This window comes from Muscardinus avellanarius (assembly GCF_963383645.1).
Source record: "Muscardinus avellanarius genome assembly, chromosome: 1".
Taxonomy (NCBI): Eukaryota; Metazoa; Chordata; class Mammalia; order Rodentia; family Gliridae; genus Muscardinus; species Muscardinus avellanarius.
The window spans coordinates 151,425,173-151,451,859 of NC_137786.1; the positions used below are offsets into that span (position 1 = coordinate 151,425,173).

Below are 26,687 nucleotides of genomic sequence, written 5' to 3' on the forward strand. Positions count from 1 at the left end.
GGCTAGGGTGTAGCTCGGAGGTAGAATGCCCCTGGGTTCCATCCCCAGTGCCGCTTAAAAAAAAAAAAAACTCAATTTCATGCAGACAAAAAAGGCTTGTTTTTTATAGACACATATGCTTAGTTTCAAAATTAAACAGGAATGCCTTCATTATCTTCTAGTTAAAAAAAGGGTTCATTCATAACAAACCTGGAAGCCAGGCATGGTGACACACATTTGTAATCCCAGCATTTGGGAGGCTGATACAGGAGGATCATGGTTGGAGGACAGCAACAAAGAATAAAAAAAAAAAAAAAATAGGGCTGGGGGTATAGCTCAGAGGTAAAATGACCCCGGGTTTCATCCAGTACTGAAAAAAAAAAAAAAAAAAAAAACTGGAAAACATGGACAAGAGTGTGATCATAAAAGCCCACTGTTAGGAAGCAAGAATATAGCCACACACCATCATTCTAAAGTCACCATAAATATGCCCCTCCTCCGTTACTTAAACAAGATAATTCAGGTAACTTATAACTCTACAAATTAACTCAAAACTTCAATGAGTAGCAAAGTAATAAAGTCTAATCTATCAATAATAACAATGAACACTTTTCAATTTACTTGAACCCAGGGAGGATAAAGCAACAAGATTTTTTTGTTTGTTTGTTTGTTTGTTTGTTTGTTTGTTTGTTTGTTTGTTTTTTGGGGGGTGGCACTGGGGTTCCTGGAAACTCTTCTAACTCCAGGCTACACTCCCAGACCTATTTTATACTTTTATTTGGAAACAGGGTCTCTTAAGCCAGCGAGGCTGGCTTCGAACCTGCGCTATCCTCCGCCTCCCAAGTGTGGGGATTACAAGCGTGCACCACCATGCCCAGCACAACAAAGCATTAAAATGACACAGATGCTATAAAACAATCCCTGCGCTTGGGAGGCTGAGACAGGAGGATCACACAGGTTCGAAGCCAGCCTCAACTACTTAAGTGAGGCTCTCGGCAACTTAGTGAGACCCTGTTTCCAAATAAAGTATAAAATAGGTCTGGGAGTATAGCCCAGAGGTAGAAAAGCCCCTGGGTTCCACCCCCAGTACCACACACACACACACACACACACACACACACACACACAAAGTTAAAACCCAGGGTCCATTTCTGTTGATTTCCAAGTGAGTTCATGCCTAAATTAATCAACATAAAAGTTTTTTGGGGGATCAAGTTTTAGAGGATAAATATAATAGATGTTACTTCTTGAATGTGTGTTCTTGAATATAAATGATGAATTTTAACAAAACATTCTGTGCAATTTAATGAACAGTAATCTGATTGTATCTCAAAATTAAACACCTATCAAAATTATATAACTCATTTTAAAAATGAGATTTTAGCCAGGTTCAAACTTCTCCAAAAATAAGGTCAACTCGAGCTGTTATGCTTTAAAAATATCAAATAAAGTTAATGTCAAGGGAAAAAAAAACCTGACTGCAAGAAAAAATACAATGACTACAATAACTAAAATATACATGTAATAATATTTCAATGAATCAATTTATAATAACTATTAATGGAAATAATCAATATATAAAGAGGGTTTATATTCACTCTGCATAATTCTAGTGAGTTTGCCAGATAAACAAATGAACATTATGCTATAGTTAAATAGTACCAGGAAATAAAAACTATTTCTTTCAACTACAATTATCTGAAGGAAAAAAAGTTATCAAAAAGCAGCAAAAGGAAATTTTAAAAATCTTGAATGAGCAATGAAACAATATAACACTTCTTAAATGTGTACAGGTGTACCTAGATTTGACAACAATCATATAATGCATGCTCTTCATTTTCATGGAGGGAGATACTGAGGACTGAACCTGGGGCATTCTAACTCCAAGCTACAACACCAGCGCTTTAATTCTTAATATTGAAAAATGGTCTTCCTAAGTTGCTAAGGCTAACTCAAACTCAGAATCCTCCTATCTCAGCCTCCCAAGTACTGAGATTACAGGCTGTGCCACCATGCTCAGTATGATCATCATTTTTCCTCCCCTGGGGGAGTAGGTAATGGGGATTGAACCTAGAGACATTCTACCTCTGAGCTACAGTTCCAGCCCTATTTTATTTTACTTGGAAACAAGGTCTCACTAGGTTGAAGCAAGTCTCTCAACTTGCTGAGGTTTGTCCTTGAACCTGCAATTCTCCTGTCTCAGCTTCCCGAGTCCTGGGATTGCAGGTGCTCCACTCCAACAACAGCATTTCAAAAGGTCTCTCAGTTGGGAATGGTAGCGTGTTATCTGTCATCCCAGCTACCTGGGAGGCAGAGATAGGACTGCTTGAGCCTAGAAGTCTTTCTTACAATGCAATTTCATTCAAGGTCACTAGGGCAAGCCCTTTGGTTTAACCAGAAAGCATTTTAGCACTCTGTCTTTGACTTTCCACCTCTCTCTCCTCCTCCTTGTACTCACTGACCTGCAAATGTTAACTCTGTAGCCTGACATAAGCACTTTCCTCTCACAGGGATCCCAGGCTGCTATCCCATTACTTCTCCCTAAACTCCTGGGTCAGAAGTCTGCTCACATTTCTGATAATAAAAAAAAAAGCTAGTTACTCTGATTGAAACATTACACATTGTATACATATACTGAATTATCACATTGTGACTCTTCATATGTCAATTAAAAATAATTGTACTAAAGCCGGGTGCTTGTTGGCTTGTAATCCCCCGTGCTTGGGAGGTGGAGACAGGAGGATCGCTTGGGAGGCGGAGACAAGAGGATCGAGCTGGTTCAAAGTCAGCCGTGCTGGCTTAAGAGACCCTGTTTCAAAAATATTAAATAGAAATAGGTCTGGGAGTGTAGCCCGGAGGTAGAAGGGCTTCCAGGAATCCCAGTACCACCAAAAAAAAAAAAAAAAAAAAAAAATTGTATTATTAAACCAGGCATGGTGGCGCAAGCTTATAATTCCTGCACTTGGGAGGCTGAGATGGGAGGATCCCAGTTCTCAGCCTCAGCTACCTAGTGAGGCCCTTTACAATTCAATGACTCCCTGTTTCAAAATAAAGAATTAAAAAAATAGGGCTGGAGGTGTCGCTCAGAGGTAGAATGCCTGTGGTTCCAACCCCAGTACCGAAAAAAATTTATTTTTATTTAATTCTAAAGCAGCCACTGCCCGTGTGACTTGTAATACTTTACAGCAGAACTACTTATAATTTATATCCAGAAGCAATATTTTTTTTGTGTGTGTGGTACTGGGGATGAAACCCAGGGGCCTTCCACCTCCAGGTTACACTCCCAGACCTATTTTATATTTTATTTGGAAATAGGGTCTCTTAAGCCAGCTGACCGCCTCTCAAGCATGGGGATTACAAGCGTGCGCCACCACGCCTGGTTTATATTTTATTTGGAAACAAGGTTCTCACTAAGTTGCTGAGAGCCCACTAAGTAGCTGAGGCTGGCTTCAAACCCGCCCGATCCTCCTGTCTCAGCCTCCCAAATGCTGGTGTTAGCAGTATCCTTTTTCAAAAGAGTTCCGTGTGTGTGTGTGTGTGTGTGTGTGTGTGTGTGTGTGTGTGTATGTGTGTGTGTGTTTTGCTGAGAGCCCACTAAGTAGCTGAGGCTGGCTTCAAACCTGCCTGATCCTCCTGTCTCAGCCTCCCAAATGCTGGTGCTAGCAGTATCCTTTTTCAAAAGAGTTCCGTGTGTGTGTGTGTGTGTGTGTGTGTGTGTGTGTGTGTGTGTGTGTGTGTGTGTGTGTGTGTTACTGGGGATTGAACCAAGGGGCATTTTACCTCTGAGCTATACCCTCACCCCTATTTTATTTATTTTGAAACAGGGTCTCACTAAATTGCAGGGGGCTCACGAGATTGCTGAGACTGTCCTCAAATCTGTGATCGTCCTGTCTCAGCCTCCCAAATTCCAGGATTACAAGTGTGTGCCACCATGCTCAGCTTTTATAGCATTTCTTTAAGGAATGTATATATAATTTATTATCCAAACTGGGATATTTTTGAGAGTTAAAAGGGCAATAATAAGGCTGGGCGTGGTAGCGCAGCTTGTAATCCCTGCGCTTGGGAGGCGGAGACAGGAGGATGGCATGCAGGTTCAAAGCCAGCCGCGCTGGCTTAAGAGACCCTGTTTCCAAAAATAAAAAAGTATAAAATAGGTCTGGGAGTGTAGCTGGAGGTAGAAGGGCTTCCAGGAACCCCAGTACCACCAAAAAAAAGGGGGGGCAATAATAATTATGCAGGGGCTACAAGCATCAACCAGATTGACTACTGTGACTACTGAGCAACAGATTCTGAAACAAATCTGAGCAAATCTGGGGGTATCATCTATACCAATAAATATGCCCACATACTGAGTGCTGTACAAAGAGGGCAAGCTCTATCTTTCTTAAGCTTTGGCTAGTATGCTTCAACAGTGGCAGTTAGTAAGGAAAAGGCTAACAAGATGACTTACAAAGCAGTTTTGAACCTACTCCAACCATTAAGACTGACAGGAATCTTGTCCCAACTGCACAGAGCATGAAACATCAAACCTTAAAAATAGTGCCTGCTACATGAAAACATTATGTTTATGAAATCAAGGGGCCACTAAGCACATGGTCAAAGAAAATAATAGATTAACAAGGAGAAACTATAACTCCACATCAAAGCAAGCAACCCAACACACATCCTCCAAAACCAAGTGGGTTCTTTGTTGAGAAAAACCATACTGCTTGGAGGAGGTGAGGGAGTTAGCCTTTGATATGCTGTGCACTTTTGTTTTTTGTTTTGCAGTGATGGGGATCATCAAACATAGGGCCGAACACTTGTGATGAATGCACTGCTCTAGCACTGAGCTACATCTCTGCCCCAAGCTATGTAAATTCTTATCTGTGGTGTCATGGGCACTAACTGAAAACTAAACAATAGACAGGTACACAAGGTGTATGCTTTGTCATTAAATAGGACAATATTTATATATCATTGTGAAGAAACAGTGATTATTTTCTCGCCCATAAGAAATTTTTAACTAGTCCTAACAGGAAAATCCACACACCCTCCAGCTAAAAGGAGTTTAAAGTGATCCTATTACATCATCTGGAGCTCAGCCAAACTACATAATTTTGGAAACATAGCCTATATCAGCCTGAACATGTGTAGAGAAAAAGCAGAAACATCTGTATTTGGACAACTTTATACTAGTTTTTTTTTTTTTACAATCTAAAAAAGTAAAGTTATCTAAAAGAACCTGTTAAATTTAAACTATGACCCTATCATAGTATACATTAGTTCCAAGAATTTCTACTTTGTGTGTGTGTGTGGGGGGGGGTTGTGTGTCAACCTAGTCAAATATACTGATAATTACTGAGTCAATTTAGATAATGTATGAATATTTTTCCTAACATCTATATTAGTGAAAGAAAAGGAAGGATGGAAAGAAGGAGTGACCAATAATTCCACAAAGTTAGTGTGCTGTTTTTTTATGGTGGTACTTGGAGTTTAACAAACCAGAGGCATTCTACTTCTGAACTACACACCCAGCTCTTTTTTATTTGTTTTGAAACAGAGTCTCACTAGGTTACTGCATCTCATTTCATTGGTGAGGCTGATCTTGAACCTGCAATCCTCCTGTCTCAGCCTCTCAAGTACTAGGATTATAGGATGCCACTATATATGCCACTATACCCACAACTATTTTTCTTTAATGCTCTAATTTCTCAAAGTTGTATACACTAAAAAAGAATTTGGACATGACATGTAAAAGATAGTATTTCCACTACTGCATATCATAGAAATTAAATCTCCAATGTCTCAGGCCTTATACCTTTTTCAGAGTCCAAATCATCTAACCAAAATTAGGATCAAAACTGACACTAACAAAGACAAGCACGATTTAATTAATCATTTGTCTAATTAAAGCATTTACATAAAGATTTAGTAAAGCCAAGCATGGTGGCACACACCTGTAATCCCAATACTTGGGAGGCTGAGACAGAAGGATCGCAGGTTCAAAGTCAGTTTCAGCAACTTAGTGAGGCCTTGTTTCAAAATAATAAATAAAAAGGAAGGCCTGAGGGTATAGCTTAGAGATAGAATACTCCAGGATTTGCAGGGCATGAGGTTACAAATCTATAATACCAGTACTTGGGAGGCTGAGACAGGAAAACTGTAGTTTTGAGGACAGATTCAACAATTTAGTGAGACACTCAATAACCTAACAAGACCCTGTTTCAAATCAAAAAATAAAAAGGGCTGGGGGTGTAGGTCAGAGGTAAATGCTCTGGGGTTGGAAGGAAGAAAAGAGGGCAGGCAGGTAGACAGGTCTCCCGGAAGGTTCAATCCTCAGTACCACCCCCCAAAAAAAATAATTAGTAAAAAGTTATTCTGTGTTGGGCATGGTGGCACAAGCTTGTAAGCCCCGCACTTGGGAGGCTGATCGCACAGGTTCAAAGCCAGCCTCAGCAGGCTTAAGAGACCCTGTTTCCAAATAAAATATAAAATAGGTCTGGAAGTGTAGCCCAGAGGTAGAAGGCCCCTGGGTTCCATCCCCAGTACCACAAAAAAAAAAAAAAAAAGTTATCCTGTAATATTTAAGTCAAATCATAAGAAACTGCTAATAATCACTGTGTGAGGTTTAGGAATTAGCAACTTTATGTAGTCAACCTAACAGTTACTGGACTCATTCAGTTACATGTACCTTTTTTTAGAATTTTACTGGTACAATTATGCATCATAGTGAGATTCAAGGTGATATATCCATACATCCGTTCAGTATCTCTTGGTGTGCTTCCCTCTTAACCCCTCTCCTTCTACCCCTCTCCTCCCTCCCTGTACATATTAGTAAGGTTTTTATGATACCTTCATATAAGGAAGTAATATTATTTGGCCTGTTTCCTTCCTCAAGTCTCCTTTATTCTCCTGCCCCATCCCCGTTTTATTCCACTGGTCTCACTCCTCATTTTCATGAAGGCTTGTCTATTACATACAACCTTTTAAAAAACCATTGCACAGCCGGGCGTGGTGGTGCACGCTTGTAATCCCCGCACTTGGGAGGCGGAGACAGGAGGATCGCGCAGGTTCGAAGCCAGCCGCGCTGGCGTAAGAGACCCTGTTTCAAAAATATAAAATAGGTCTGGGGGCGTAGCCCGGAGGTAGAAGGGCTTCCAGGAACCCCAGTACCACCAAAAAAAAAAAAACAAAAACAAAACCATTGCATATTCCCTTGCCCACCCCAAGCAGAAGATGAAATGTATGTGTTCCAGACATTAGGACTGGTTGTCATCACCTAGCACAAACAAGAGCAGGGGCAAAGTCACCACTGTTCAGTTCTTGAATGTTGGAGTCCATCTAACACCTATTGTCACTCATGTCATGAGACGAGGCTGGTAGATTTTTATACAAAGAAACTGACTACTAGAATTAGAAATAACTAAGATACTGACTAGGGTCCCCTACAACTTCAGGGCTTGGTCCCCTATTATTTCCCTCTATGAAGCCCACGCAGGAAAGACAACAGAAAACTTAAAAAAAGAACACTCATATAATATTCTCAGACATATTACTACATCTATGAAATAAAAATAGTATGTTAGTAAAAATAACAAAAAAGCTGAGTGTGCATGCCTACTCTCCAAGTACTTAGATGGCTAAGACAGGAACGCAGGTTCAAAGCTAGCCTCAGTAATTTAGCAAGAACCTCAGCAATTTAGGAAGACCTGTTTTCAAATAAAAAAATAAATTGAACTGGGAGTGTAGCTCAGAAGTAGAATGCCATTGGGTTCAATCCCCAGCACCACAAAACAAAAGTTTGGTGCAGTGGCACAGGCCTGTAATCCTAGTACTTGGGAGACTTGAAACAGGTGAATCATTTTTGGAAGGTATTTTTTGGGTTTTTTGGGGGGGAGGTGTTTTGTGGTACTAGAAGTGAAACCCCGGGGCATTCTACCTCCAAGCTATACCACCAGCCCTACTTTTTATTCTTTATTTTGAAACAGGGTCTCACTAAGTTGTGGAGGGCCTCACTAAGTAGCTGAGGCTGGCTGTGAACCAGGATTCTCCAGTCTCAGCCTCCCAAATGCTGGGATTTCAAGTGTGCGCCACCATGCCCGGCAAAATAAGTAAGTAAATAATAAGAGTTGGGGGTTTGCTCAAAGGCAGAACTCCCCTCGATTCCATCTCTAGTACTAAAACTAAATTTAAAATAAAATTAAAGAGATCTTAGTAGGCATAGCAAAAGGTTAAATGAAGAAAATATGGAAAAAATAGTAAAATTAGAGTTATTTTTAACTAGCAGGAATTTCAGCAAAAAGATCGCAGATAAAACAGACAAAAGAGGCCAGGCATGGTGGCCCACTCTTGTAATCCCAGCATTTGGGAGGCAAAGATCAGAGGATCAAGGTTCGAGGAAAACAGCCTCAGCTACTTAACAATGCCCTTTGCAATTCAGTGAGACTCCATTTCAAAAAAAAAAAAAAAAGCCGGGCGTGGTTGCGCACGCTTGTAATCCCCGCACTTGGGAGGCTGAGACAGGAGTATCACATGGGTTCGAAGCCAGCCTCAGCTACTTAGTGAGGCTTTCAGCAACTTAGTGAGACCCTGTTTCCAAAAAAAAAATATTAAAAAGGTCTGGGAGTATAGCCCAGAGGGAGAAAGCCTCTGGGTTCCACCCCCAGTACCACCAAAAAAAAAAAAAAAAAGAAAGAAAGAAAAGAAGCTGGGTGTGGCAGCGCATACTTGTAATTCCTGAGGCTGAGACAGTAGGATCTCACAGGTTCGAAGCTAGCCTCAGCTACTTAGTGAGGCTCTCAGCAACTTAGAGAGACCCTGTTTCCAAATAAAATAGGTCTGGGAGTGAAGCCCGGAGGTAGAAATCCCCTGAGTTCCACCCCCCCCCCAGTACCACCAAAATATAACAATAATAAAATAAAAATTAATAAAGACTAAAAATAGGGCTGGGAGTGTGGCTCAGAAGTACAATGCCCCTGGGTTCCATCCCCAGTACCACCAAACGAAAAAAAGAGACAGAAAGAAATTACCTAGGAACTTCTAAAATAAATGTTTTCCAAAACTAAAGGAGAAAGAAATTACCTAGGAACTTCTAAAAGAAATGTTTTCCAAAACTAAAGGATAGTCAACCTAGTGAGACTATTTCCAAATAAGAAATAAGAAAGCCGGGCATGGGGACATATGCTTGTAATCCCAGTACTTGGGAGGCTGAGATAGGAGGATCACACGGGTTCAAAGCCAGCCTCAGCTACTTAGTGAGGTTCTCAGCAACTTAGTGAGCCCCTATTTCCAAATGAAGTATAAAGTAGGTCGGGGGTATAGCCTGGAGGTAGAGGGCCCTGGGTCCCATCCCCAGGACCACACACACAAAAAAAAAATAACAAGCTGAGGATGTAGCTTGAAGGTAGAATGTGTCTGGGTTCAATTTCCAGTATCACAAAAAATAAAAGAAAAAAGAAAACTGAAAGCTAGAATAAAATGGATTATATCCTTCAAAATTACAGGAAAATATAACTTTGAACTCTACAAACTCCCTACTAAACTTTAACTAGTAAGACAGTTTTTAAACCAGGAATAGTGACACACACTTGTAATCCCAGAATTTGAGAGGCTAATGCAGGAGGATCCAGTTTAAGGCCTGACTCATTAACTTAGTGAGGTTCTCAGCAATTTAGTGAGGTTCTCAGCAACTTAGTGAGACCCTGTTCCCAAATAAAATGTAAAAATAGGTCTGGGAATGCAGTCCAGAGGTAATAAATAAATAAATAATAGGTCAGAGGTAGAATGGCCCCTGGTTCCAATTTCCAGTACCACAAAAAAATTTTTTTTGTTTGTTTTGAAACTGGGCATGGTGACACATGCCTCTAATCCCAGTACTTGGGAGGCTGACAAGAAGATCACAGGTTCAAGATCAGTCTCAGAAACTTAGGGAGACTCTCAGAAACCCAACTAGACCCTGTTTCAAACCAAAAAAAGAAAAGAAAAAAAAGCTAGGGGTATACTCAGAAGCAGAATGTCCCTAGGTGCAACCATAGTACCACTAAACAACATTTTTTTTTTTAAGTTTGAGACATGATCTTGCTAAATTACCCAGACAGGCCTCAACCTTGTGATCATTTTGCCTCAGCCTACCAAGTAGCTGAGATTATAGACACACTGCCATGCCCTTCAAAATCTGTTTGTTTTTTTTTTTTGTTTGTTTTTGTTTTTTTTTTGCGGTCCTTCCTGGGGGTGGAACTCAGGGGCATGCTACCTCCGAGCTACACCCCCAGCCCTATTTTTTCTTCTTTATTTTTGAAACAGGGTCTGAGTTGCAGAGGACCTAGTAGCTGAGGCTGGCTGCAAACTGCAATCCTCCTGTCTCAGCCTCCCAAATGCTGGATTACAAACCCAGCCAAAATCTGTTACTTTAATAAATATTTTCATATGCATTATTTTGCTAACCTGCAATAATTACTAGAAAAATAATGGCTCATTATGTGAGACATTAAAGAATATTACTCTTACACTATGCCAAAAAAGAATTAAGCCACTTACCACTTTCCTTGTCTAGAATACTAAGAGGAAAGGGGACTGTTGTGATTTATACCTAACGTTTTTGTTTGCTTTTAGAAAGAATCAATCCCTACTCATCAATAGAAGTGCTTTCCCCAGTGGGAGTACTTGTTCCTAGGAATCTTGGTACTACACTACTTGAGTAACCAGAACCATGAAGCAATTCTACATAAAAACAGCAATGTCCCTTTCATGGCTTGAAATTCCAATTAATCCCCAATTCAGAAGCTCTTTTTGTAAGAATTTTATCACCAGTCATAGAGCCACACAGCTCTTTGAGAACTTGCTATATAACAATACTACTCAACTATTATTAAACTTTCAAGCCATAATTAATAGCTAAATTATGCTATTACAGTAGGAAGCAAATTAAATTTGAAGTCATCAATCTTAACTGATTTAAAATTGACTTCACTTTGATTTGTCCTAATCCTCAACTTCAACATACATTCTGGCATTTGTTTGTTTAACCTCTCCCCAAAGCCATAAGGTAAAAGGCAAAGCAGTTGTAATGGTATTACTATGCTAACACACTAACTTACATTCTTTTCCTAACTATAAAGCAGATTACTTAAAGACATAGCATTTTTTTAAAGTTGTTAATATGAAGCTGTGAGGGAGGAAACTTAATGTTATTTTAAAAAGAAATTAGCCTACCATCCTGCATCAATAACAACTCTGTGGCATTTAAACATATAATTTAATTAAATACCTTTTATATCAGAAATAATATTTCCTCAAGGAAAAAGTCAATCTGTATGCTCTATCCTCTCCCTGTTTTTATTTTGCTACTGTGAATACAGACCCTCCAGAGGTTTTCTGTGCACTGGGGGCCATTCTTTCCTCAGATGCCCACCCACTGAGCAGAAGCAAGCTTTTTTTTTTTTTTTTGGTCTGAGAGCATACTTTCAGCTTCTCTCTCCTCTGAGTCTTAATAGCAAGACAAACAGGCAGAGACTGGCCCTCCCCTCAGACAGGGAAATACTTTCTAATTTTATTTGAAATGTTTTTGTTGTGTTTTGTTGTGATATGTGTGTTAACAGCTTCACCCACATCTAAAGGCAAAATTACACACTTTTCATCTTTAAAGGAAAATCATTTAGGTTACATGAAATAGAACAAAAAACCTTATTCTTTATGAAACTGTTCTTTTTTTAAAACAGCTAATCTTTTTGAGGTTGTGTGAATTGAACCCTGGGGCATTCTCCCTCTGAGCTATACCCCAGCCCTATTTTAATTTTTTTGTTTTGAAATAGGGTCTTGCTAGGTTGCCCAGGTTGTCTTTGAACCTGTAATCCTCCTGTCTCAGCCTCCCAAGTACTGGGATTATAGGTATGTGTCACCACACCTGGCTTGGTAACATCTAAACTTTATTGTGGTAGTATTCACCATATGTGTTTAAGGTTTCCCAATGGGCAAGTGTAAATTAAATTATAACAAGAAACAATTTAATTCATTTCCTTTGATATAATTCCGAGATGGGTTTAATTAGGGCAGTGGAACATTCATTTCTAAAGTAATACACTGAAGAAAAATCAGACTACTGTATTTATATTGTTCTATTATAACTGAAAGGCAAGTTAAATAAGGTTGGTTGTACATGGCTAGGTTACAATGCTTCATAATGTCAAAAATCTATGAAAAATATTTTTTAAATATAGACAGATTAAGATACTCAATATAACTTTCAAACAAATCATAGGCATAAGAAATTTGAATCTTCAAGGACAAGAAATACTAAGGTCAGTTATTCAGAAGATGATAAATAAAAATGAAAACTATCTTTTAAAAGTTATTAGAAGAGCATTAAGACAATTTAACACATGTTAAATCACTGGATCACATTTTTTTAAAAAATTATAAAACCTACATGGTATGTTACACATAAAGCTCTTTGTTTATGGTGATAATTACAAGGTATCCGATTCAATAAAATAAATCTGAGAAGTGAAAACACTCTTTGTAACCAAAGATATTATAGAATACTAATTCAGGAAGTTATTCAGCAGCTTATAAAGAAATAGGAAGTTGTTGACCAACTACTTGAAGAACTATTTCCTGTAGGAAAACTATAAGACAGCTGAAGAAGGCAGTAATTCGGAGTTGTACAGAAAATGAATTCATTTAAATAAAGCTCAGTACTATGTTAAAGAAATTAGTTTCAAAGATTAAGTTCAATAGAAATAACATTACAAAAAGCATACAATGACTAATCCTTTTTTACGTATGATCTTAAGTCCATGTGATAGATAAATGTTCTAGTTCAATACTTCTACCAGATCACTTGCCAAGATAAGGTACGAGTCCTCTCCGGGAGATCTCCCTGACCTAGGATGAACTTTTAAAACACTAATGTTGTCTATAATTCTTCATTAATTACACTACCTCTGAAACTGGAGGATGGGTCTGCTGACTTTAAAAACTCATTTACTAGTCACAAGGCAACAATTAGTTGTTTCCAAAGTCAACATTCCCAAGTGTTCTCTCAAATTACATCACCTTGAATGTTTGGACCATTTACAGTCATAGTTCTTCATGTCAGGTATAAATCTAAATAAATGATATAATTTTTTTTTTTTTTTTTTTTTTTTTTGGTGGTACTGGGGGTGGAACCCAGAGGCTTTCTACCTCCGGGTTATACTCCCAGACCCTTTCAAATTTTTTTATTTTGGAAACAGAGTCTCACTAAGTTGCTGAGAGCCTCACTAAGTAGCTGAGGCTGGCTTAGAACCTGTGCGATCCTCCTGTCTCAGCCTCCCAAGCCCAGGGATTACAAGGGTGCACCACCACGCCCGGCTTATACTATGTACTTTAAAAGTCAGTTCCAACAAATATCTAAAATGATGTATAATAAGACAACTTTTTTTTTTTTTTTTTTGGTGATACTGGGGTTCCTGGAAACCCTTCTATCTCTGGGTTATACTCCCAGACCTTTTTTTTTTTTTTTTTTTTTTTTTTGGTGTCTTAAACCAGTGAGGCTGGCTTCACACCTGTACAATCCTCCTGCCTCCGCCTCCCAAGCGGAGATTACAAGCGTGTGCCACCACACCTGGCAAAAGACAACTTTTTTACTGTTAAAATGAGTACCAAGTATGCATGATAAGTTCAAAACTTCATTGTACATCTAGCCATCAACAACAATCTTTAGACAAAAGAGCAAATATATACTGACTGCAAAGAATACCTGATTCTTTTTCTTTTTCTCCTTTTTGTAGTATTAAGATTTGAACTCAGGCCGGGAAGATGGCGACCGAGAAAAGCGGGGCTTAAGAGCCCTGCTAACAACCAATCTCCATTACCACAAAACCAGCGCCTTTCATAGCCAGAAAACACCATCAGCAGAAAAACAAAAAAACCACCAGGCTCCAGAGAGAAAGCGGACTGAGAACAGAGCTCAGGGCCACAGAGGAGACACACGCGCCCGAGGACACGGCAGCAGCGCCATACTGCCGGCGGCAGCGGCGAACTCATCGGACGGCTACAGCAAGCCAAGGTGAGCCGCTGCGGAACAGCCAGGCGGGATCTTTCGGCGCAGACAGCATTTAAAGCTCCTAGTGGCTGAGCTCAGCACACGCTGCAGGGATTCAGAGTGGAAATCAAAACCAGAGAAGAAAAAATACGCCAGCCTCATGGCCGAGGGCATGGCTGCGGCGCCATATTGCCACCGGCGGCAGCAGCAGCAGTGAATTCGCCGAATCCAGTACAGCTACATCTGCGTACTCAAGAACAGTGAGTCAAATTGCAGGCCACAGAGGAGAAATCCCAGTACTGTACCTCACTGTACCCAGTGAGGGAGTGGGGGTGGCAGAGATATCACACCATAGGAGAACGTGCAACCTGGCACCCCCCCATAGTTTAAAGCAGCCTCTATCGACTCCCTGGGTCGGAGACTCTGTGATACAACCCAGTAAAGGAGTAGTGGGGTCAGAGATACTACAGACTCGAGATCCAGAGCACCTTAAGCGAAGTCATAGTGACCCAAGGGAAGAACCCAGAGAAGGCACAAGCATCCGAAATCATGGGAAAGAGGAATAATACTGGAGCAATGAATACCGCCCACAACCCCACAACATCAGAACCCGATAAAACAGAAAATCAGAGATTTCTAGAAGATCAAATCAGGAAAATAACTGTAGAAATAATAGAGGTGCTTCGAAAAGAACTCAGAGAGAGCCAAAAAGAGATAAAGGATGCAATTAATGAAGTAAAGGCCTCAATTCAAAGCACAAACAACCGATTAGAACACATGGAGAACAGAATCTCGCTCTTAGAAGATGAGCAATCCAAAAATGAACGCATAGTTTCTAATCTAGAAAAAAATATCCGACAGCAGGAATCTGACATTGAAGAAATATGGGCCCATCTTAAGAGAGCTAACCTAAGAATAATTAGAATAGAGGAGGGAAAAGAAAGTGAAACCAAAGGGATCAACAATCTCTTCAAGGAAGTAATAGCAGAAAATTTTCCAAACATAGAGCAAGAGGTTGATACACAGGTCCAGGAAACTTATAGAACTCCCTTTAGACAGGATCGGAGAAGAGGATCCCCACGCCACATAATTGTCAAAATGACCAATGTGGAAGCCAAGCAGAGAATCTTAAAGGCAACAAAAACAAAAGGCCAACTGACATTCAGAGGCAAACCAATTAGAATCACTCCAGACTTCCCAAACCAAGTCATGAGAGCCAGAAGGGCTTGGAGTAACATATTCCAAACTCTGAAAGAAAACAACTTCCAGCCAAAAATTTCCTATCCAGCAAAACTTTCTATCAAATTAGATGGAGAAATAAGAAGCTTCCATGACAAACAGAAACTGAAGGAATTTATGTCTTCAAAACCAGCGCTAGAGAAAATACTCAAAGAGATTAACTACAAAGAAGAAATAGGTAACACTCACCAGAACCAGAGATACAAGATTTTCCATCCAACAGACAACTAAGATTGGTTATCTGTGGAGATTCATTATTTATGTTAGTCTTTTACCTATCTCTAAATTGTATTGTTTGCCTTTATTGTTGTTAATTTTTAGGATTTCTAGTTGGGATATTAATATACCTTCAGATATAGCATTTGGAAATATTTTATCCCATTCTATTAGTAACTTTTAACTCTGTTTACATTGTCTTTGGATATACAATATTTTTTTTTATTTTTTAGGGAGTTTGTATATTCTTCTGTTGCCTGTGCCATTGAAATCATATCCAAGAAATCACTGCCAATTTCAATGTTGTGAGGTTTTATGACCCAGATTTTCTCCTAAAAGTTTATAGTCTTAAGATTTATATTTAGGTCTTTTATCTATTTTGAGTTAATACTAGTATGTGGGATTAGGTAAGGGTCCAATTTTATTCTTTTCCATGTAATTATTATTTTTCAACAATATTTAGTTAAAAGAATATTATTTCCACCACGAAATGTTCGTGGAAACCTTGTCAAAAATAACTTGACAATATATGGAAGAATTTAGCTGTAGGCTTGTATTTAACTCCAATGGTTTATATATCTGCCTTTAGAACAGTACTACACTGTTTCAATTATTGTAGCTTTATATGGTTTGAAATCAGAAAATATATATCTGCTAGCTTTGTTCTTCTTCAAGATCGTTTTGGGTATCTAGAATTCATATTCCATATTAGGATAAATTTTTTTCTGAAAAATAAATATATAAATATATGATAGTTTCACCAAAAAAACAGAAAAAAATATGCTCTGGTAAGAAATAAAGCAAAAAGAAATATTGAAATGTTATCTTTAAATCATCAAAAGCTTGGCATCAGACAAATGAAACTGTTATGTGAGATTATCATTTTTAATTTTGGATATTGCTATAATACTAGATGTCAACCACTAAGCCAAGCATGGGAGGGAGGGATGGGGAGAGAATGGGGTGGGGATCGGGTGGGGACTGACTGGGCAATGTGTGCATGTATGTCTACAAAAGTTTGTATCCCACTATGATGTATGAATACAGTGCACCAAAAAAATAAAATTAAAAAAAAAAAATTTAAAAAAAAAAAAAAAAAGATTTGAACTCAGGGCCCAATACAGGCTAAGCAAACACTTTACAACAGAGATACATGCCCAGCCCCACCCCCCTTTATTTCTTTCTCCTCAGGTACTAGGTATTAAATCCAGGGGTCTTCTACCTCTGACCTATACCTCCAGCTATTTCCGTTTTTTATTCAGAAAAAGGGTCTTGCTAAATTGCTGAGGTTGGCCTCCATCCTCCAGTCTTAATTTCCCAACTGGAATTACAGGTGTGTACTCACAAGCCCAGCTCTATTTTGGACAGGGTCTTGCTGAGTTGCCCAGACTGGCTTCAGCTTCTCATCTTCTGTCTCTGCCTCCCAAATGGGTGGGATTATAGGCATTCACCACTATGCCCTGATTCTAAAACATCAAAACTAAGACGGGCGTGGTGGCACACGCTTATAATCCCTGGGCTTGGGAGGCTGAGACAGGAGGACCGCACAGGTTCGAAGCCACCTCAGCTATTTAGTGAGGCTCTCAACAACATAGTGAGACCTTGATTCCAAATAAAATATAAATTAGGCCTGAGAGATAGAAGACCCCTGGATTCAATCCCTTGTACCACCAAAAAAAAAAAAAATCAAATCTAAGACAAAAATAAACTTTGACAATAGTGACTTGGCCTAAATCTTGGTCTATTATCATCTTTGATTCAGTCCGTATAATAACTTCATTTACCTGTTCAGTATACAAAAATAAGACAATTATACAGCCTGCAGCCTCCAAGGACATAGCTAACACCTGAGAAGGTGAACTATACCTTGTTTTGTAACATTTCTGCAGAATGTACATTGTTCAGAAAGCAAACATTTTATAATGCTCATCTTCCACATTCGATGTTGAGAGATTTCTGTATATATACAATACTTGATACCAGCTAATCCATCTCACCTGCTTTTATTGACAACATCTACCTCTCAGGGAAAGCATTCTAAATTTCTGAAAACTGTGATGAAAGAGTTCTACACAGTCAAAACTTCTCATGTTTATCATATAATGAACGACTATGTCTTATCTCTCATCTTGTCAGCTTCTCCTTTCCAGGGAAACTGCTCCTCATTCCTACAACCATTCCTCATATTGCAAAATTTTTATTTTGGCCTGGTTAACCTTCCATACAGGTCTGTGGTGTGGGGCGAGTGAGGTGAAGGTGTGCACATCCTTAATCCACCCACATAAGGATGCATTTAAGAGAAACATTTCTTCTCCAAGAGCCATTGGAAAATAATGAAGATATAGGCAGATTATTACAAAACAAAGAAGACTAAGAAGAACCTAAGTGTTGCTCTTTAACCTTATGCTTTTAGCCACAGTATCAACCAAAAAAAGAAGGCAAGCAGGCTGTTGGGCTGTTTAAAAATCTCCCCAGGCCAGCATGCGCCCCAGCAGGGGGAGGCTCAACAAAGTCCAGCTTTTCTTTTTCTTCCTAACAACCTGGTTGTTTCCACTCCTTTCCCCTTCAAGCCACACAGTCCCTCACAGCTCACAGCTCTTTCAATCATTTACTTTGGATGTCTGCTTGAGAACAAATGAGCTTGCTCATGCAGATGAGTTTGCCAGACTTGTGTGTACTTTGCAGTCTCAGGCCCCTTATTGTTCTGGTTGAAACCTGACTCTTTGAAATGGATACCAGAACACCAGAAAATAAATTTTAAGAAAGAAGAAAAAGTTGCAGGAAAAGAGAATACAAACTATAAGAACTTTCTAAGAGCAAATCTTTTCCTCTGCTCTTCTAAATAGGCCTGTCATAAAACTCTATCTTACATTATGAAGTAGCAATCTACCCGGGCAGAGTCATTATACAACACATTTCAAGAATCACACAAGAAAACATCATTGTGTTACCTTATCTAATAAATAAATGTTACAATTACCTTAGGAGTAGATTGTCAAGAAAAATCTGAATCAAAACATGGGTTGTTTTTCACTTATTATCTCAATCTTATTATTTAAAGAGGAGAATATTTCAAGAATAATTTTGATCTACAACAACTAGCTTTCAAGAATATTTTCTGTACACTTGATGCAAATAAGCCAGATTAAACTCTCACCTATTATTTCAAAATTAAAAGGGATAAAAACCTACTTAGGGCCAGGTGTGGTAGCACACGCCTGTAATCCCAGCATTTAGGAGGCTGAGACAGGAGGATTACGGGTTTGTAGCCAGCCTCAGCTACTACTTAGTGAGGCCCTTTGCAACTCAGTGAGACACTGTTTCAAAATAAGTAATAAAAAATAGGGCTGGGGGTGTCACTTGTGGAGGTAGAATGCCCCTGGGTTTCATCCCCAGTACCACACAAAAAAATCTCTTTTCAGCCACACAAAAAAATCTCTTTTCAGCTTAATGTAATTTTGCCATTTTGTCAAGGAGAACAAGGTTGTTTAAAAAAAAAAAAAAAAAAAAAAAAGGCCCCGCATGGTGGCGCAGGCTTGTAATTTCAGCATTCGGGAGGCAGAGACTGGAGGATCACTGTTCAAAGACAGCCTCAGCTACTTAGTGAGACCCTGTTTCAAAAAAATAAAAAGACTAAAAAATAGGACCAGGGGTGTACCTCAGAGGTAAAATGCACCTGGGTTCCATCCTCAGTACCACAGGAAGGAAGGAAGGAAGGAAGGAAGGAAGGAAGGAAGGAAGGAAGGAAGGAAGGAAGGAAAAGAAAGAACCCAATGGCCTTGTTTTTGCTTTCTCAGAGAAGAGATCCTGTTTTGAAGACCTAGCTTCAAAGAAGTTTGCCACTAGCTATACATCAAGCCTAAAAATGTGTACATCTCTTTACATTTTGGGGGTGGGGGAAAATGAGAATCACATCAAATTGAAGCTCAAGTGCTTGTTATTTCATAATTTAAAATACTGTAAATTAGCAGGGCATGGTGTTGCACACTTATATCCCAGCATTTGGGATCATGGTTCGCAGACAGCCTAGCTACTTATTGAGGCCCTTGGCAACTCAGGAAGACATTGTTTTAAAAATAAAGAATAGACCAGCCGGGCGTGGTGGCACATGCTTGTAATCCCTGCGCTTGGGAGGCTGAGACAGGAGGATCACACGGGTTCGAAGCCAGCCTCAGCTACTTAGTGAGGCTCTCAGCAACTTAGTGAGACCCTATTTCCAAATTAAAAAAAAAAAAAGGTCTGGGAGTATAGCCCGGAGGTAGAAATCCTCTGGGTTCCACCCCCAGTACCACCAAAAAATAAATAGACCAGACATGGTGGCCCACACTTGTAATCCCAGCATTTGAGAGGCTAAGACAGGAGGATTGCAGTTCGCAGACAGCCTCAGCTACTTAGTGAGGCCCTCCGCAACTTAGTGAGACCCTGTTTCAAAATAAAGAATAAAAAATAGGGCAGGGGGTGTAGCTCGGAGGTCGAATGCTCCTGGATTCCCCCAGACCCGCAATAAAAAAAAAAAGAATTAAAAATAGAGCTGGGTGTTTAGTTCAGAGGTAGAATGTCCCTGGGCTCCATCCCCAGTACTGCAAGAAGAGAGAGAGAGAGAGAGAGAGAGAGAGAGAGAGAGAGAGAAAGAGAAAGGGAAAATTTAGGGCTGAGGATACAGTGCAGTGTATGTGCTTGGCATGTACAAGATCCTGGGTTTGATCAACAACAATAAAAAAAAAAGACATAAGCAGTACCATACATATTTCATATAATTATGCTAGTCCTATAATTCTCAGAATTTGAAATTTTTCATGGTATTATGTTTTTTTCTAGGCTAATTAGCAGGCTTGGCACAACCTCAAAATGAAATTATCCAAATTGACACAAAAGATTGCAAAAAGGCTCCAAACCAAAAATTAAGCTTTCAAAATATTATCCACCCTAAAAAAGATACAAAAGCACCATACATGGTGGCATATTCCTGTAATCCCAGTACTTGAAAGGCTGAGATAGGAGGATGGCAAGTTTGCAGCAAGTAGTGAGACTTTTATCAACTGAGAGAGATCCTGTTTCAAAATAAAATAGGGTTGTGGATATAGCTCTGAGGCAGAATGCCCAAGTTCAATCCCCAGTACCATAAAAAAGAAAATAAAAATACAACGGTATTTGGTATTTCATTCATATCAAACTGAAAAAAGATCATTTGAGTTTGACATGTTATCAAAAGTAAACAGTATTCTATATCTTGATACCACTTTCATATGTCCTCCAATATATGTTCTTAGGTCTAACTACCTCTACCATTATTTTCACTTACTTTAAGAAGTATCTCTGACCAGAAGATGTCTTTGCCATCTCCCAGCCTGCTGGCAGAGGTACATCATCAGGTATCTCAAAAGAAGACTGTCGAAGATGTTGCGCTGTGGGTGTAGCTGCTGGACCAGAGACTACTCCAGTGGGGGTCAGTGACCCAGGAGAAACGGCTCCCAGCTGCAGGGATGCTGGAGAGGAATGCGCTCGAACATGCTGTGGAGTCAGGGCTCCCGCAGTGCCTGCATCAGTACTGGCCTATTAGGAATATTAAAATAAAAATTTATAAAACAAAACCCCCCCAAAAATTTAGAGTCTCTTCAAATTCCCCGAAAAATTTCACTCCAACCAAGTATTTAAAGAGCAAAGGCAAATCTCAACACTTAAAATGTTGACACAGAGGTTTTCAAATAATTGTACTTTCAAATTATGTAATTGTAAACTAGACATAGTGGTCCACACCTGTAGTTCCAGTTACTCAGAAGGCTGAGGTAGGATGTCACTGGAGTCCAGAAATTCAAGGACAGCCTGAGCAACACAGCAAGATCCTGTCTCTTAAAAAGCCTTAATTTACAGCGGGATGTGGTAGTGCACTTATAATCCCAGTAGGCTGGAAGCCAGCCTTGCAACTTTGTGAAACCTCAGCAACTTAGCAAGACCTTGTTTTAATATTTAAAAGATGGATAGGTATGGTGGTACATGTCTGTAATCCCAGTACTTGGGAGGCTGAGACAAGAGAATCATAGGTTTGTAGCCAGCCTCAGCAATTTAGTGAGACTCTCAGCAATTTAATGAGACTGTTTCAAAATAAAAAATAAATTAGCGCTGAGACTATAGCTCAGAGGTAAAATACCCCTGAATTCAATCTCCGGTACCACACAAAAAGAAATAAAAATGTAAAAAGGAAGAAAAGGCCAGGTGTGGTGGTGCATCTTGTAATCCCAGCATTCAGGAAGCTGAGAGCAGAGGATCATGGTTCTCGGACAGCCTCAGCTACTTAACAAGGCCATTTTCAACTCTGTGAGACTCTGTTTCAAAAACTTCTAAAAAATATAAAATAGGACTAGGAATGTAGCTCGGAGGTAGAATGCCCCTGGGTTCCATCCCCAGTACCACACACAAAAAAAATAATTAATAATAATGATAATAATAATAATAATAAAAACAAACGGAAGAGAAGCCAGGTATAGTGGCACATGTGTGTAATCTCTGTACTTAAAGAGGCTGAGTCAGGAGGCTCACACATTCAAAGCCAACCTCAGCAACTTCAGGAGGCTCTCAGCAACTTGGTGAGACCGCGTTCCCAAATAAAGATAATAAAATGAGCTGAGAGTGTAGATCTGAGGTAGAATGCTCCTAAATTCACTCCCCAGGACCATTTAAAAAAAAAAAAAAAAAAAAGGCAGGATGTAGCTCGGAGGTAGAATGCCTCTTCCTGGGTTCAATTCCCAATAACAAACCAAAAACAACCCCCTCAAAATTATGTAACTAACACATACTCTAAACATTTGTAGTTTTTTTGTTTTGTTTTTCTGGTGCTGGGGATTGAGCCCAGGGGCATTCCACCTCTGAGCTACACCCTCAGCCCAATTTTTATTATTTTGAAATGGAGTCTAAGTTGCGGAGGTCCTCACTAAGTAGCTGAGGCTGGCCCTGAACCTGGATCCTCCTGTCTCAGCCCAGTAATAGGATTACAAGTGTGCACTACCAGGCCCCATTTGTAGGTTTTTGTTTTTGTTTTGTTTTTGCAGTACTGGGGATGGAATCCAGGGGCATTCCAACTCCAAGCTATACCCCCCAGCCCTATTTTTTTATTCCTTTTTTGAAACAGGGTCTAAATTGCAGAGGGCCTCACTTAAGTAGCTGAAGCTGGCCTAGAACTGTGGTCCTCCTGACTCAGCCTACCGAATCCTGGGATTACAAGTGTACGCCACCAGACCCAGCTTCATTTGTAGTTTTTTTTAATGGCAATTCATCTAAATGACTTTCTACTACTATTAAATATGGCTTCTGCATCTTTTATAGACAACTAGTGAAAGGTTTCTAAATAGGAAATGTTGGTTGATTGGTTTTATAGTACTAAGGATTGAACTCAGATGGCATTCTACCTGGGGGAGTTATACCCCCAGCCTGATTTTACCCAATTTTACCCAAATTCAAGATCAGCTGAGGCTGATCTTGAATTTGTGATGCCTCCCAAGTACTGGGATTACAAGTGTGGGCCACCATACTCATCTAAATATTGGATTTTAAAACTTAATTTCTAAAAGGTCATGGCAGAAGCTAGAGGTGTATGTAGCTTTATAGCAGAGCACAAGCTTATAATGAGAGGCCTTGGGTTCAACTCACAGAAATAAATAAATAAATGATCAAGACAGCACAGTATGAGTGCTTTTCCCAGTTGTAAACATTCCATGTGTAAAACAAAACCAAAAAAGTAATGTACATTTTGTCAAATAGTTAAATATTTTTTCTAGGCAAACTCTTGAAAAACAAGCCTTTGTCATTTTTTCACTATAAATGAATTCCACAAATAAATCAGTCATCACAAGTTATACAACTTTTAGTGAATTCGAAAGTTTTAGAAGCACCCAAATGTTCTTAAAAGCTATCTAATGAATGGAATGAAAAACCAGCCCTCTTTGTACCTAGCAGATAAAGATGTTATCAGTCCAATTACAATATAACTTAAGAACTCACAGGCATATTTACAACTATACAATAGAAAAATTCTTCACTCAGATCCCAAAGATTAGAGTTTCAGTCCAAGGGGAATAGTGTAATGCCGAACAAGTACCATAACCTCTGTGGACCTCAGTATTTTCTTTTATAAAATAGCCTTTTTCATATTTGAAAAATGGGACTGAACCTAAGAATTTAGATTCAACAGTTTGTGAATAGTATTTACAACCCAGACTCATATCATCTATAATATAGTGGGGTTTTTTGTTTTTGTTTTTTTTGTTTTGTTTTTTGGTGGTGGTGGTACTAGGGTTCCTGGAAACCCTTCTACCTCCGGGCTACACTCTCAGACCTATTTACATTTTTATTTGGAAACAGGGTCTCTTAAGCCAGAGAGGCTGGCTTCGAACCTGCGCATCTCTGCCTCCCAAACGCGGGGATTGCAAGCATGCGCCACCACGCCCAGCTAATATAGTGTTTAAATTCCTTATTAGAATTAGGATTTATCAAATATTTATAATTTTGTCTGATGTGATGGCACATGCCTGTTTCAAAACAAAAAATCAGCAGGGCGTGGTGGTGCAGGCTTGTAATCCCCGTGCTTGGGAGACTGAGACAGGAGGTTTGCACAGGTTCGAAGCCAGCCTCAGCTACTTAGTGAGGCTCTCAGCAACTTAGTGAGACCCTGTTTCCAAATAAAAATATAAAATAGGTCTGGGAGTATAGCCCGGAGGTAGAAAACCCCTGGGTTCCACCCCCCCAGTACCACCAAAAAATTAAAATTAAAATTAAAAATAAAGAGGGCTGGGGAGTAGCCAGGCTTGGTGGTGCATGCCTGTAATCCTTGTACTTTGGGAGACTGAAACAAGAGGATTGCATGTTCGAGGCCAGACTCAGCAACTCCGCAAGGTTCTCAACAAGTAAACAAAACCTTGTTTTCATATAAAAATTAAAATCGGTATGGGGGTGTAGCTCAGAGATAGAATTACCCTGGTTTCGATCCCAAGTAACCCCCACACACACAAATGCAAAAAAAAAAAAAAAATTAGAACTTCATAGATTCATATAGGCAAGAAAAGAAACAAGGACTCAGCAACTATTTATGTCTTAAAGTCATGTAAGTTTTTGAGTTTCCAATCATTAGCAGAAATAAAAATTAAAATTTCAGATCTACGACACTCAGTTAAAAAAAAATTAAAAGCTTGTAGTCCCAGCATTTGGGAGGCTGAGACAGGAGGATCACTGTTTACAGCCAGCCTCAGCTAAGTGAGGCCCTTTGCAACTCAGTGAGACCCTGTTTCAAAAGGAAGAATAAAAAACAGGCCTGGGGGTATGGCTTGGAGGCAGAATGCCCCTGAGTTCTGTTCCCAGTATAGCCAAAAAAAAAAAAAAAAAAAAAATTAAAAGCCAAACTACAGAGGATTATGAATATGTATATAAAAACTTCTGAATATAAATTCTTGTGTAACAATGTACTAAAAGAATAAGTACACTTTTCAGTTTCAATTCGTCTGGGCTTACAGATGCCACAAAATGGGAAGGGAGTTCAAATCTATGTATACTTTCAAAGCATATTGCGTAACTAGCAGCATCCCCATGTAGTCTATCGGGTACGTGCCAATATACCCAGAGCGAGTCCAAGAAACTCACTTCCAGAGGTCAAGAGAAAAGAGCGTACCCAAGTCTACTTCTAATAAACTGCGGAGGCAAGAAACTAAATGAGTTTTCCTTCCTCCTCCTTAACCCAGGTTTTTGTCACGGTCAGAGAGCTCTGCTGCGTTCCAAAACCCCTCGGTCTGCAAGTGAAAATACAACAGGCCTGCAAATCGGAGGGGGACGAGAGTGGGGGCGGTGACTCTTCCTTCCACTCAAATTACAGCCCAAGTGGGTAACTACACTGCAGATTTGGAAAACCAATTAACTTTTGGGCAAAGTTCCTGTGTTGGTTTAGCCTGAAGCTAGTTCTGAAAAAAAAGAAAGAAAAGAAAAGAAAAGAAAAGCTAGAGAACCCGCACAGGACTATCGGAATGTCGATTCTTCCCTAACAAATAGTTTCACTTCAACGTCAGCTCAAGTCGGCGAGACCGTCGGACGCGAGTCGCGTCCGTGGAGAACGCAGCCATGTTCCCATCCTCGATGGGCACGGGGAGCCATGGCGATCGCGGGGTTAGTCACCGCTTCCCAAACGCGCGCTTCTTCTAATCTCAGCCGCGGGAGGCCGGGCTCGGCCCGCGTGAGTCACCCCGGGCGCGTCATCAAAGGCTCGGGCTGAGCCCGGGCAGCGACGCGCGGCCGGCTCCCGCGCCGGACAGATGTGGCCGGTTTAAAAGCGCGTCGGCGGCCGGGAAGGACGGGGCCCACAAAGGGGGCGCCGGCACGTGAGCGCCGGCCGGACGGCGCGGGGCGGGCGGGGAGGCCGGGCCGCCGCCCCCCCGGGCCCCCCGCGGGCCCCCCGCCGCCCCTCCCCCACGCCCCTTTGTGCCGACCCCGCGGCCGCCTACCTGCCGCGAGTGCGACTTGGGCTCGGGCGGCTTGAAGAAGGAGTCGGGCAGCTTCCGGAGCCGCATGGGCACGGTCTGCGGCACGTTGGCCGTCTTGGGGTTCATGACGGCGTTGAAGAGCGCCTCCAGGTCGGTCTCCGAGTCCCCGCGGACGTGCACCACCTGGTGCCCGGCCGGGGGCGGCGGCGCGGGCGCGGCCGCGGGGGCCGGGGCCGGGGCCTGGGGGGCCGGCGCGGGCGGCTGCCCCGGGCCCGGGGGCGCGGGCGGCGGCGGCGGCGGCCCGGGGTCCATGGCGGCGGCCGAGACGGAGACCCCGCCCGCGCCCGCGACTTGCCTGCCCGCGCGCGCGGCGGCCGGCGGCCTGGCTCCCCTCCCCCCGGCTCCCTCGTTTCCTTTTCTTGTTCCTTCCTTCCTCCCTTTCTTTGCCCCGGCGGCGGCTGCGCCCGACTGAGACAGAAACTTCGCCTCCGAAGCCAAAACTAAAGTTGCGAGAAGCGCCCGCCCGAGCGGCCGGCTCCGCCTCCTCGCCGCGCCGACTTCCTCTGCGCGCCCGCCCGCGCCGACTCCGCCGCCGCCGCCGCCCGCCGGGAAAACTTTCCCTGCAAGTGGCCGCATTCCTGCAGGCGCCGCACGTGACCGCGCCCGCCCGCCCGGACCCGGAGCGGAGGGCTCCGCGCCTCCGAGTTAGGGAAGGTGCCGGGGACGGGCGCCGCCTCTTCAATAAAGATCCGTTCTGAAACGTGACCTTGATGTTGTCTTTTTTTCTTTTT

At 41.1% G+C, this 26,687-nt stretch overlaps 1 protein-coding gene across 8 annotated transcripts in view; it reads right to left on the reverse strand.

Moving 5' to 3' along the window:
* Positions 1–26,208, reverse strand: part of YAP1 (Yes1 associated transcriptional regulator) — a gene marked incomplete at both ends in the record, with an annotated part of 132,691 nt that extends 106,483 nt beyond the window's left edge. For all 8 annotated transcript variants that reach the window (XM_080719699.1, XM_080719697.1, XM_080719698.1 and 5 more), the window contains 2 exons: positions 20,742–20,992; positions 25,918–26,208. In XM_080719699.1, coding sequence (XP_080575825.1) covers positions 20,742–20,992; positions 25,918–26,208 — 542 coding nt within the window. The remainder of the gene's footprint in view (positions 1–20,741; positions 20,993–25,917) is intronic.
* Positions 26,209–26,687: the final 479 nt, after the last annotated feature.